At 43.0% G+C, this 13,238-nt stretch overlaps 1 protein-coding gene across 3 annotated transcripts in view; it reads right to left on the bottom strand.

The window, feature by feature from the left end:
• Ap2b1 (adaptor related protein complex 2 subunit beta 1) overlaps nt 1-13,238 on the bottom strand; it is a 109,376-nt gene that overhangs the window by 25,556 nt on the left and 70,582 nt on the right. For all 3 annotated transcript variants that reach the window (XM_051158143.1, XM_051158145.1, XM_051158144.1), the window contains 2 exons: nt 12,035-12,180; nt 11,287-11,416 (listed from right to left, as the gene is read on the bottom strand). In XM_051158143.1, the coding sequence (XP_051014100.1) occupies nt 11,287-11,416; nt 12,035-12,180 (276 nt within the window). The remainder of the gene's footprint in view (nt 1-11,286; nt 11,417-12,034; nt 12,181-13,238) is intronic.

The following is a 13,238-nucleotide window of genomic DNA, read 5'->3' as shown; positions in this document are numbered from 1 at the left end:
GCCTAAGCCCCAAGACTGTACAGTCTTCACACATGCATCTTCATAGTGCTTTCCTAAGCATCTCCTTAGTGCCGCTACATGCACGTGCACGTTTTGTCTTCTTTTTCTTTTGTTTTAGGTAGTGGGAATTCAACCCCAGGCCTCAAACATGATAAGGAGTTACACCAGTAGGCTATATCCCACATCGTCAAGTTTTATTTCAATATGTAATGAATTTCATATTATGAAGCCTGCATAACCTATCCATTTGAAAAGTAACAAAAAAATCTTATCTTATAAAAACACAATGGTAGAGCAAAACATAAGAGAACAGTACAAGTAGCTGGGCGGTGGTGGCACACACCTTTAATCCCAGCACTCAGGAGGCAGAGGCAGGTGGATCGCTGCAAGTTCGAGGCCAGCCTGGTCTACAAAGCAAGTCCAGGACAGCCAAGGCTACAAAGAGAGACCCTGTCTCGAAAACAAAACAAAATAAAACACACAGACAGACAGACAGACAGACACACACTCGGGGGGGAGAGAGAACAGTACAAGTAAATACAAATGTGAATGCGACTCTGACTCTAAAATAGACATCAGTCCAGCTCAGGTCGATTCCAGAGTTCTCTTGAACTTGAAGGTACTACGTACACTAAAGCTTTGTGTAAAGAGTTTTTAAGACAATGAGAACAGAGGGACTAGAAAGGGGTTAGCTGATTTCTAAGACAGGGTTTCTCCGTGTAGCCCTGGCTGTCTGGGAACTCACTTTGTAGACCAGGCTGGCCTCGAACTCACAGTGATCCACCTGCCTCTGCCTCCTGAGTGCTAGGATTAAAGGAGTGCACCACCATGCCCAGCTGGGTTAGGTGTTTTGTACTGAAAATTCAAAGTTCTCTACATGCATAAAGACCATATAGTTAAAGCTATTTCCAACCATGCAACAAACTAAAAGATTAAACTAAATTTCATTTTCTATCATTCACTCATAATTATGATAGATGGGGTGATTTTATTTTATTTTTTATTTTTTGATGGGATGATTTTAATAAACAAAAGTCTATAGGTTACTTTTTACTACTAATACATATATATTTTTTTCTTTTTTATTTAGTTTTTAAGTCCTTATCCTTTGCTCGAGGTCTTAGCACAGGCCTTTCCCCCTGAAGAACGGCACTTACAGGGCCCTCCAGATGGCATGAGCTTGGGTGTCCTGAAAACTGAGCTGTGTTCAGCAACAACTGTCTCCTGACACTGCCAGCAGATTTCTAATCTAGCAGAGCACCTGGGCTCATGAGAATATAGCATTATTTGCTATGGCTCACATGCAGTCAGTCATTCAGATGGGGCAGCTGCTGTTAACAGGTGTGCTGCTTGGTTTCTGACAATTGGACAGAAATCTAGACATAACTGGGAAGGCAGAACCACAATTAAGAACATGACTTTGTAGGACAGGGCAGGCAGTGGGGCATTTATTTTCTTAATTAGTGATTGAAGTGGGAGAACCCAGCTCACTGTGGGTTGTGCCACCCCTGGGCAGGCGGTCCTGGCATATATAAGAAATCAGGCTAATAGGTCAGAGGTGGTGGTACACACCTTTAACCCCAGCACTCGGGAGGCAGAGTGCAAAAGGAGCTTTATGAACTTAAGGCTGCTTGGTCTTCTAGGGAGTTCCAAGATAGCCAGAGCTATATGGTGAGTCTCTGTCTTGGGAAGGGGGGCGGGGGGCGACGTGGGGAGGAAAGCAGGCTAAGCATGTCATGAAGGAACAAGCCAGTAAGCCACCTTCTTCTATGGCTTCTGTTCTAGGTCCCACTTCCGGGTTCTGCCTTGACATCTTTCAATGACACACTGTGGAACTGTGAGCTGAAATAACCCTTCCCTGTACTAGTTAGTTTTATGTCAACTCAACACAGCTAGAGTCATTTTAGAAAAAGGAAACTCAGTTGAGAAAATGCTTCCACCAGACTGGCTTATGGACAAGCAAGCCTGTGCTGCATTTTCTTGATTGGTAGCTGATATGGAAAGTCCTAGCTCACCATGGGTGGTGCCACCTCAATGCTGGTGGTCCAGGGTTGCTATAAGAAAGCAGGCGAAGCAAGCCATGAGGAACAAGCCAATCAGCACCACTCCTCTATGGCTCTCCACCAGCTCTAGTGATGGACTGTGCTGTGGAATTGTAGGCTGAAATAAACCCTTACCTCCTCAAGTTGCTTTAAATCATGATGTTTTATAACAATAGAAACCCTAACTTCAGACATGTTCTTAGGACAATCTAGTAGTGAGGTACTGGCTAGAGAAAACAGAAGGAACTGCTCAGGAGAATCCTGTTTGTCATCTGAGGGAAGTGAGTGTGGATGCTAGGAATCAACCCCCGAGTCTAACGTACACCAGGAAGGTGTTCTAGCACTGAATTCAGTCTTCAACCTGAATCTCAGTTATCCTGTCAAAAAAGGTAAGTGTCATCAAGTGCAGTCTAGTAAAAAAGAAATATCTAAGATTCAAGATAACAGATTTCTTTGCTGAAACGGAAGAACAAGGTACAGTCCTGATGTGATGGGGAAAATGTATTAAAATAGCCACAGAAATTGTATTTTTGGTTAGCAAAGTATCTTTAATTTTTCAGAATTAATACCCTATTTCCTTACATGATTTTAGGACTGTTTAAGTGTTTATGGCATTGGATCTATTTATCTGACTGGCACGTATGTACATATGTACTACACCTGTGCTAACCATCCCCACAGGCCCAGTATACAGAACAAGCAGCACCCATAAAGGCTACATGGAGTCCCCAACTGTGGATCCTGAAAAGGCAAAGAGGCTTTAACCCTGAACGTGTTTGCACTGTGCATCAGTCAAGCAAAGTCTGCCAATGCCAGGCAGGCCTGCTTCATCCACGGGGAGCTGCTGCAAAGGTCTTCTGCTTGGAAGCACTCACTAGTTTTTCTGGTACAAGAGCTACAGCTGCAGACTTTCTGAGTGCAAATGGACATACGCGAGACAAGAAATACCAGGGACAGGCACCATCTGTAACTGACTGTCTCACAAGCTAGGACTACAAAGTAGGAGTGACAAGAGACAGAATTTCCTTAGGGCAATACAGTAAACAAAAAACCCCTTCTGGCTGATAAAGGTCTGAAGGACAAGGATTAGGCGTGGTGTTGTTCTTTGTAGCTGGTGTCTTCAACACTTTCTTCCCTCATCACAAGTAATGAATACAGCCTTATTTTAGAACAGATATACAAAGAAAAAGAATCAAGAGACACACACCTATTTCTTTCCCCCAATCAACATGTCAGTCTTTTATGCACAGTTTACTTAGGATTAAGAGACAACAGATAAAAAGATAAGAAACAGAGGGGACAAATTCTTTAGCCACAGATTCATCTGGAAGGTGAGTCTATCTAAAAGGAAAAAAAAAACTTTAAAAAAATTACAATTCCTTATCTGTCTTCATGTGTATGTGAATATTTACACAAGTGTCCACACTGTATGTACAGAGATCAGAGGACACTCGCAGGAGTTTGTTCTCTCTCTCCATTACGTGGGTTCCAGGGCTCCAACTTAGGTTTGTCTTAAGGCTTCAAGTACCTTTACTGGCTGAACCATCTTGCTGTCTCAAAAACAATTTTTAAGAAGGTGTTGTCCATCTTCGAAGCAAAGACAGAAACAGAAATCACATTTAAGGCTGAGGATATGGCTGAGTGGAAAGAGCGCCTGCCTTGCGTTCACCAAACCCTGGGTCCAATTCTCAGCACTACAGGCAGGAAGTGGTAGCCTAAACCTGTAAACTCAGATGTTCAAGGTCATCTTCAGCTACTCCGTAGAAGCCAGCCTGAACAAAACATTTACCACCAGAAACCCATAAAGGAAGGAGAACATAAGAACAAAAACGCTTCACAGAGAAACCACAGATTGTCAAAAACACCATAGGATTCTCAAATGCTTCGGAGGATTTGCAGCACTCGGGGCTTGCATAGCGGTGGGCTATGGCCGTGGTGGCGCACGCCGTTAATCCCAGCACTTGGGAGGCAGAGGCAGGTGGATCTCTGAGTTCAAGGCCAGCCTGGATTACAGAGTGAGTTCCAGGACAGCCAGGACTATACAGAGAAACTCTGTCTCAAAACAAACATAAACAAAGGGTTAAGATGCCATCAATAGGCCTAGATTCCCATTTCTTTTCCATACTGGTAGACAGTAGGCCCTAGCCTCTGTGTAAAACAGAAGATGAATTCCTTCAGAGAGACAGAGCAGCTGAGGGCTGGGAGGGTTAGTGACCTTACACAGACTGAATGCTAAGACTCACTTTAAATTTAGCCTCGCCCAAGTTCCCAGCTTTCAAATGGCTGGCCGAGCCTTCATAGTATATTCAAAATAGTTAAAGACTTTTAACAAGGACTCAGGTAGTTCAAGAAAAAGGATATGGTTAAAAAAAAAAAAATTCCATAGACATTGTCTGATTTTCAGAACAGAAAAACAAAACCAAGCTCTCCCTGCACCAACAGCCTCAATGGCCTGAGATGTGATTTCAAAGAGTTTGATAAGAGGTCTAGGAGAGAAGAGACGTGACAGGGCAGGGGAAGACAGTAAAGACTAAGAATAGAACTTGCCCACACTTGAGAAACATCAACTCACAGACTCCAGAAGCTCCACGGGCTCCAAGTCAGGTAAGTACATGACAAAAGACGGAAGGGGAGAGAGGCTCCAGAGAAGCCTTCTATGCTACCCAACCCAGTGTAGAGGAACTGAAATGTTTGCATAATTTTAATTGATTTTAGTTTCTATAACCACGTGGAGGCTAACAGCTAGTATATTAAACAGTACAACTAAAGAGGGTTGGGCTGTAGCTCCGTCACACAGCACTGCCTTAGCATGGCGTCAGTCCTTCAGTTTAACCACCCCAAACACAACAAACAACATGGCAAAGAGGCTTAAGGAATCAGCAATGACCCTTTACAATATGTGCATTTTAGCAATTTAAACAACAACAACAACACTAAACAAGGGGCCGTGGATGTAGCTAGAATGGCTACCAAGTATGCACAAGGCTCTGGGTGTGACCGGAGAACCAGAAAAACAAAACTGTTAGGGTACTAAGACAAATTATAAAAGTGCATATTAATAGGTCCTTGGCTGCAAGGCATTCTCGGTAGTGTTTTTAAGATATGAGGGTAACTGTTGTAGTTCACTGTGTGCACGGATATCGGTGTTGTGTGTCCTCCTTAATCGTGGTCATTTGTAGTTTGATATGAAATATTCCCAGCTGCTAGGTCAGTTGGAGGAAGTTGTGGAACCTTTAGGAGAGGGGGCCTTGCTGGAAGAAGTGGCTGACTAGGAGTGAACCTTGAAGCTGTACCTAGTGTCGTTCCTCACTGCCTGCTCTTCCCCGTGCCTGTTCTATCTTTCCTGCCATGATGCCAGCTCCCTCAGGAACTGTAAGCCAAAGCAGACTCTTCCTTGTAAGTTGCTCTTGTCAGTGTATTTTGTCACAGCAACAAGAAAGGAACTATGTTTTCCAACTTTTCTTTTGAGACAGGGTCTCTCACTACATAGTCCTGGCTGCCGTGGAACTATCTATGTAAACGAGGCTGGCCTTGAACTCCGCCTCCTTCTGCTTCCCGGGTGCTGGGACTAAAGGCTCACATCACTATGCCTGACTCCAACTTATTTTTTAAGACAAATCTCTCACTGACTGGCTACACTGGCTTGCCAGCATGCCACTGGAGCCTCCTGTGTCCACCTGTCGCTGGAGTTACAGGCACGTGCTGCCACACCCAGGTCCTCATGCTCGGACAGCCAGCACGTCACCCAGTGAGCCACCTTCCCCACCCTATTACTCTCTTGTGGCTCTTTCTAAGAAAAGAATCTTTTGTTTTGGAAATACATGACAAACTGCTCAGGGAGGAAGTGAACCTTTGCTTTAGAATAATGGAGCAGGCGGGGGGGGGGGGGGGGGGGGGGGGGGAGGATGGGGAGTCTAAGAGCTCTCATTGATGAGATACAGGGCACAGAAGGATGAAGGACTGTAAGAGCTTCAGAGTAGGGAGAAAATGATTCCTAACCCAAGATCTATACAAATGTGTGAAGTGTAAAGACAAGAAAGGAGAAGTATAAAAAAACACAGGTGAAAATCTAGGTTAAGAGCACTGGCTGGAGGTCCTGGGTTCAGTTCCCAGCACCATAAAGTGATTCCTAACTGTCTGAAACTTCAGTATATCCACACCCTCTTCTGGCCTGTGTTAAGCATGACACATGCACGGTACACAGATATGCATGCAGGCAAAACACCGAGACATATTAAAAAAGATGGTGTCTCCTAAAATTTATTTCCCTAGTCTCAGGAAGTTGCTGGAAGTTGAACACATATCAAAATGAAAGAAAAAAACAAGAAAAGAAAACTCAACTAGAGAGAACATGTGTAGGAGAGGAGGGCGGTGCTGCAGGATGTCAGGGTGACAGCTTAGTAGTCTGCAGTGGAGTAGGTTAAAACTTCAGAAAAGACATCAAGAAAGGAGAACTGACAGGCTACTTTGGAGAATATAAATGCAATAAAACTTTGGGCTGAATTGTGCTTAAGAACATTAAATTAACATTAAAGTAACTATTTATTTACAACATGTTTTATGGAGAAAAATTCCACATTATATGGCTCAGCATGACTATACATTATAGTAACAATCGCTGACTAGGAACATTTGAAGGTAACTTTACCAGGAAAGTGGAGGTGTGGAAGCAAACACGGAGATAATGACCACAATGGAGGGAGAGGCATCAAAAATACAGACTTTCCAATAAAGCACGCTTCACTTAGAGGCAAACAGCAAAAGAACTGACTAGAAGAGGCAAATGAGGCTGCTTTTGTGGAGGAGGAGAACTGGGGCTCATGTTGTGGAGAGAAGGCTGGGGTCTGAGTCTTTCCTGCACTGTTAGTTTCTTGTTCTTAAGAGACAGATTCTAACATTTTGTCCAAGTGAATCTGAAGCTCACTGCACAGCCCAGGCTAGTCTTACAGTGGCTGCAATCCTCTTGCCTAAGCCTCACCAGTGCTGGGTTACAGACTCCATGCCCAACCTCAGGTGATTCTGTAAGCTGTACTTATATAACCCTGGTAAAAAGTACCCTGGCAGAATACGCTATCAATATTCTCAGCTACAGCACAGTGGAAAAGTTCGCAGCCATGGGAACTCCTGGGCATGTCATAACTCCATTGTCTCTGCAGGCTCTGACTTGAAGAAGCTGTTACTTGCCGGTGGAGTATATAGAGAAAATGTTTCTAAGCAACTAATACATGTGAAATAAAAAGCCATTGACATTGGAGTCAATTAAACACATTTAGAGAAAATTTATTTAGACTCTTGTTAAGGCTTTTGTTTTATTTAAATGGGATAATTTTTTCCTTTTTTAGGACTATTGCTATCTGATATAAATAAACTCAAAAGAATTCCACAGTGGGACAAATTTTACTCTGTATGCTATTTATGAGCTGGATTTATAACCTGGTTTGTGTGTGTGTGTGTGTGTGTGTGTGTGTGTGTGTGTGTGTGTGTGTGTGTGTGTGTGTGTGTGTGTGTGTCAAACCCTAAATCCTTATACACAGCAGGCAAGCTCTGCCACTGAGCGACACAGCCTCACAAAAGCTTTTCTAATCAGTACTGGAATGGCAGTAAATCACTGTAGGTTCAAATCTCTAGTAGAGTTTTCATTCCTGCATCTGGGGCATAATCTGCTTGGTATTTTAAGAGGTAACGGGCTGGGGAGAGAGCTCAGTCAGTAAAGTGCTTCCTGTGTAAGCATGGGGGCCAGAGCCCATTAAAACAAAAACAAGAATGGAGGAAACGCTTTTAATACTAGCAGTGGGGTGTCAAGCAGAGCCCTAGGGCTACTGGTCACCTAGCTTAGCCTGCTTGGTGAACTCCAGGCCAAAGAGAGACTGTGTCTCTAAACCAAGGTGGGCTCCTGGGGAATGACACCAAGGGCTGACCTCTGCTCCTCACACACACACAGGAACAGTAGGCTGATGGGTAAAGTGCCTGTGTGTGAGTATCGGAGTCTGATCCTTAGCAGTCACAGAAAAAAGCCAGTTATGGAGGAATGTGTCTGTAACCCCAGCACTTTGAAGCAATGAAGGGAGACACCTGGAGTTCCTCAGACAAGCCGACCAGCGAGATCAACAAATGCTGGCTGAGATCCTGTCTCAAAAGATAAGGTGGATGGATGCCAAGCACTGGCCTCTATGTCCACATGCACACAAGTATGCACATACGCACAAACACACATGAAGAGATGCTATCTTTTTAACTTACAGTATTCCATACTATAACAATTTAAAAAAAAGATTCACTTATTTAAGTATACAGTGTTTCACCTTCATGTACGCCTGCATGCCAGAAGAGGGAACCAGATCTCAGTGTAGATGCTTATGAGCCATCATGTGGTTGCTGGGAATTGAACTCAGGACCTTCGGAAGAGCAGGCAGTGCTCTTTAACCTCTGAGCTCTTTCTCCAGCCCCTACACTACAACAACTTTAATGAAAAGCTTTAGTGATAGCTTTGTATTTGGTTTAAGCTCTTGGTCTAATCTCACTAGGTTAAGTGTCCACTCTTCTTGTTCACACCGGGACAAGAGCAGAATGGAAGCTTAACTCTGCAAGCCTCCCTCGCCTCAGCCTCTTACTTGCTTCCTTCTCCCAGCAGACAGTAAGTCAGTGTTCAGAGGGGTGACAGCTTTCCTCCTTTTAAGGTTCTGTGTATCTTTTCCACTGAGAAATACCATCTCTCCGGCCCCTACAGACTGCTTTTTACAACAGCAGGTGTGTGAAAAGTAAGTTAGTCCCAATATTGAATCGAAACCGTCAAGGGAGGGATTTCGATTAGGACCCACCTTCTTTAGGAGGGTTCCTATGTGGGAGTCAGTCAATTAGAAGTGCAAGCAGGAAAGTGAGCTAACAACCCTTTGCTTTCTTTTAAGGCTTGGGAACTTGTCCTAGTTTCCATGACCCAAATATCCTTCCTACTTCTGAAGGCAAGCATTCATGCGTGTGTGCTGGCTGCTCTAGTCGTCATGCTTGGGGCTGAATGAGCCAATGGGAGGCTAGCCTCTAGGAGAAGAGAACAGATGCATATCTGGGTTAGTTACTTGAAGACTGTGAGCTGAGAACACTCCTGAACACGGTACTTTCCTCATAGCAACAGCCAATTCTATCTACAGAGTCACCTTAGTTTTCTTCTTCTAGTCTCAGCCAAGTTATATTCTGACTCACTTGTCTACTCTAAAAAATTCTTACTCGGTGCTAAGAAAAGCAGCAATTAGCCACTGTGGCAGCAAGGTAGTCCGTGAACTTGTGGTGGTATTTAAAGTACTGGAGAATGTTTAGTTCTAAGTTCAACATAGTACCTTGTTGTTTTATCAACAGTAGTCATGTCTCACATTGGTATTTCTAGAACCCCAAGCAATGTGACCCATCTGTCTGGACTGGAAAGGGCATGGTTAATATTTTTATTTCACTATGTTAAATATATTTCACAGTCTCATTCAAATTAGTCTATCATTTCAATTTCTAGGCAAGAAGTAACAGTCCTCTGCTAAGTCTTACCTCATCTTTTTTATTTAAAAAAAAAAAGATTTATTTATGTATATAAAAACTCTACTAGGGCCCTGGAGAGATGGTTCAGTGGTTAAGTTTAAGAGCACTGACTGCTCTTCCAGAGGTCCTGAGTTCAATTCCCAGCAACCACATGGTGGCTCATAACCATCTATAATGAGATCTGATGCCTTCTTCTGGCCTGCAGGGGTACAAGCAGGCAGAGCAGTGTATACATAATAAATAAATAAATCTTTAAAAAAAAAATTCTATTGCATGTATGCCTGCTTAACAGAAGAGAGCATCAGATAGAAGAGGGCATCAGATTCCTTTATGGTGGGTGTGAACCACCATGTGATTGCTGGGAATTGAACTCAGGACCTTTGGATGAGCAGCCAGTGCTCTTAACTGCAGAGCCATCTCTCCAGTCCTCTTCCTTTTCTTATTTTCATGTTTTGATCAAATAGGAGCTCATTATCAACATATTTTCTTTTCAGTTGGAGTCTTTTTAAAAAATAAGATTGTATTACTTTTACCTTATGTGTATAAGTATCTGCCTGCATATGTGTATGTATGTGTAACATGTGTGTGCAGTGCCTAGAGAAGCCAGAAGAGGGTGTTGGGTGCCCTGGAACTAGAGTTACAGACAGCTGTGAGCTGCCACGTGGGTGCTGAGAACTGACCGCAGGTCCTCTGTTAAAGCACGTGCAGTTTCTTCAGCTGCAAGTCTTAAGCCAGGCATGGCAGTACACACCGAGAATCCTACACACAGAGGAGGTACAGCTTGGAGGATAAGAAGTTCAGTTATTCTCAATTACATGGGGAGATGCTGAGTTGGTTAAATGAGACCATCTCAATAAACAAACAAGCTTTAGAAGGTCTACTGAATAAGTAACTGCACAGCTTGTTTTTGTTTTGTTTTCTGTGAAAACAAAATAAAAACTCATCACAGAGTTATTTCAAACTATTTTGCTACCAAATTTACCACAAGAAAAGAAGTTTTTCGTAGAGGTTTTGTGTATTGGGAAGGCGAATGGATCCTCAACATGATGAGTTGAGATGGGGGAATGGCCTAGCGGGAAGTGCCGAGTTGAGATGGGGGAATGGCCTAGCGGGAAGTGCTGAGGTCACCAGGAACGTTAGCCCTTCCAAGTCATTACAGTAGTTCTTGTGAAAGCCTGTCTAGGTTTTGGAAGAATACAGGGTTTTTTGTTTTGGTTTTGGTTAGGGTTTTTTTTTTTTTTTTTTTTTTTTTTTTGGTTTGTTTTTCAAGACAATTTTCTCTCTGTTTAGCCTTGGCTATCCTAGAACTCTGTAAACTAAGCTAGCCTGAAACTCACAGAGATCTGCCTGCCTCAGCCTCCTGAGTCCTGTGATTAAAGGCAGGAGCCACCACCACCTGGCTAAAAGAGTAAGTTTTTATTTAAGGGGGAAAAAAAGTCACTGCCTCTGCCTCTCCTTGGTTCCCAATGTTGCCACTGTGACAGTTCTCTTGTCACATGTCATCTACCACAATTCTACATATGATACAAGGAAGGCAAGTGCCCTCACTAGGGTGGTAAGTGTTGGCACATGCGCACACACTCCAAACTGTAAGCCAACACAGCTCTTTACATGGGTGCTGTGTTACAGCAATGGAAACAAGCTGCTACAGATGCACCACTCTACCCATAAGAAAAGTAAGCAGTATAGTAGCAAACGCTCTCCAAGTGCAGTACACTCTGACCTGCAAGTTATTCAGAGGCTCCATCTTCATGACTGGGCCCAAGGTGTTGAGAGGCAGAGAGACATCAATGCTCTGGTTTGGCATCAGTGGAGTATGTATGGCCAAGGGAGTGCTTGGGATGACACCGAAGCTAGAGACGGGGAAGAACACCCAGACGTTAGTCAAGAGGCAGGATCCACACAGTCCAAGTTTCCGTGGATCTTATCACAGTGAAAGAACTGTCAAGACAACTAAATGGAAGGAAATGGTGTGCTCAGCTGGCCTGCTCTAACACTGGCTATAGGCCGTAACTTCTGACTGACACAAAGCCGGGTGAGGTGGCGCGGGCCTTTAATCCCAGCACTCAGAAGGCAGAGGCAGGCAGCTCTCTGAGTTTGAAGCCAGCCAAGGCCACACAGAGAAATCCTGTCTCTAAAACACTAAACAAGAACAATAACAAAAAACATTGGGCTTCTCTCTCTCCTCTTCCCGCTGCCCACTGTGTGTGTGTGTGTGTGTGTGTGTGTGTGTGTGTGTGTGTGTGTGTGTGTTTTGCTGGAAATCTAGCCCAGGACTTTAGGAGACTTCATTGTAGCTCAAACCTCTAACTTTGCCCTTGTTCTCCAGAGCCGAAGCTCACACTTGAACAAAGCTTACTCTATACTCAGGACTTGCCGGCTGAGCCTTTACTCCTGCTGAATGGAACATTCCTTTATTCAGAACAGGCCATGTGACTGCTCAGCACCAAACCCAGGATGTTGCTTCTTACCTGTTCTTGTTGAACTGGATGGCAAAGTCTGTCATGTGCTGCAGAGCTTTGTTGGTAAAGTTCATTTCCATGTAGATGTGCCCTTGGCGGTGAGTGAACGTCCCTGAGATCTCCAAGCCTTTAGCCTTTACTGCAGGTAGCCAGACCTGATGAAACACAGCACAAAGCCCAGGACAGATTTACCTTGGTGCTACTCTTTCCCAACATATAATGGGAAATTCAACTCCTCAGGAAATTATGGTGATTTTTATACAACAAATCCTAAGTCTGTGTTGTGAAAGGCTCTGAATAAAGCAGTATTTTTTGAATTTTGAGATCATGCTCAATTATTTTAGAACTAATTTAAAATAAAAGTCTATGCACAACTGGCTTTTTCCCCCTATCTTCTGTTCAACTTGGTCATATTACATTTTAAGTACTGCTGTCAAAAACTTATACAAGTGAGCATTCTGATGAGTACCATATTTCTATTTGGCCTAAAAAAAATGATTTAAAGAGGTCAAATCTACTAATGAGAAAAGAATGTCTGTAATCTTTCAAGACATTTCCAACATATCAGCCCCCTATGAAGTGCAAGGACATATATTTATATTTATATCTATTCCATTTCTGACAGATAGTAAAATACCTCAAATGCTATTTAAATAATCTGAATGCTTTTTCTATATATAATTGATTATGTATCCATGGCCTCAGAATATCATAGGATATTCCTGATTCATAATACTTAAGGGAAAAACAAAAATCAAGCTTATGAGCTGTTATGACCCCTAGCTAAAGAGTTTATGGGTAGTAAATAATAATAATTTAACCCAGTCACACTGAAAAGAAAAAAAATATAAACAAGATGTTGTTTTTCATTTATGAGAGGGTCAAACAAAACAAACGAAACAAACAAACAAACAAACAAAACCCAAAACACCCAGCAATACCTGGCGTGAGGTAGAATATGGGAGGCTTGGTACTCTTTGTGGTTTGTTGGAACAATCTGACACCAGCTTTTCAGAGGGCAGCTTGGTAATGTCTGCTTTAAGATGTGAAACAATGATGCCAATTCCAATGATACTCTACAGACATCCTTACAAAACACACCAGGACATACAAAGATGTCCTCTGCAGCATCACAACAAAGGATGAGGGAAGCACCAAGCAATAACATAAACACTGTATCAACAGGAGAATAATTAACAAACTGTGATTTATC

The sequence above is a fragment of the Acomys russatus genome, chromosome 16, assembly GCF_903995435.1.
Source record: "Acomys russatus chromosome 16, mAcoRus1.1, whole genome shotgun sequence".
NCBI lineage: Eukaryota > Metazoa > Chordata > Mammalia > Rodentia > Muridae > Acomys > Acomys russatus.
Note: the sequence above shows the minus strand (reverse complement) of the source record. Positions and strands in the feature narration are given on the sequence as shown.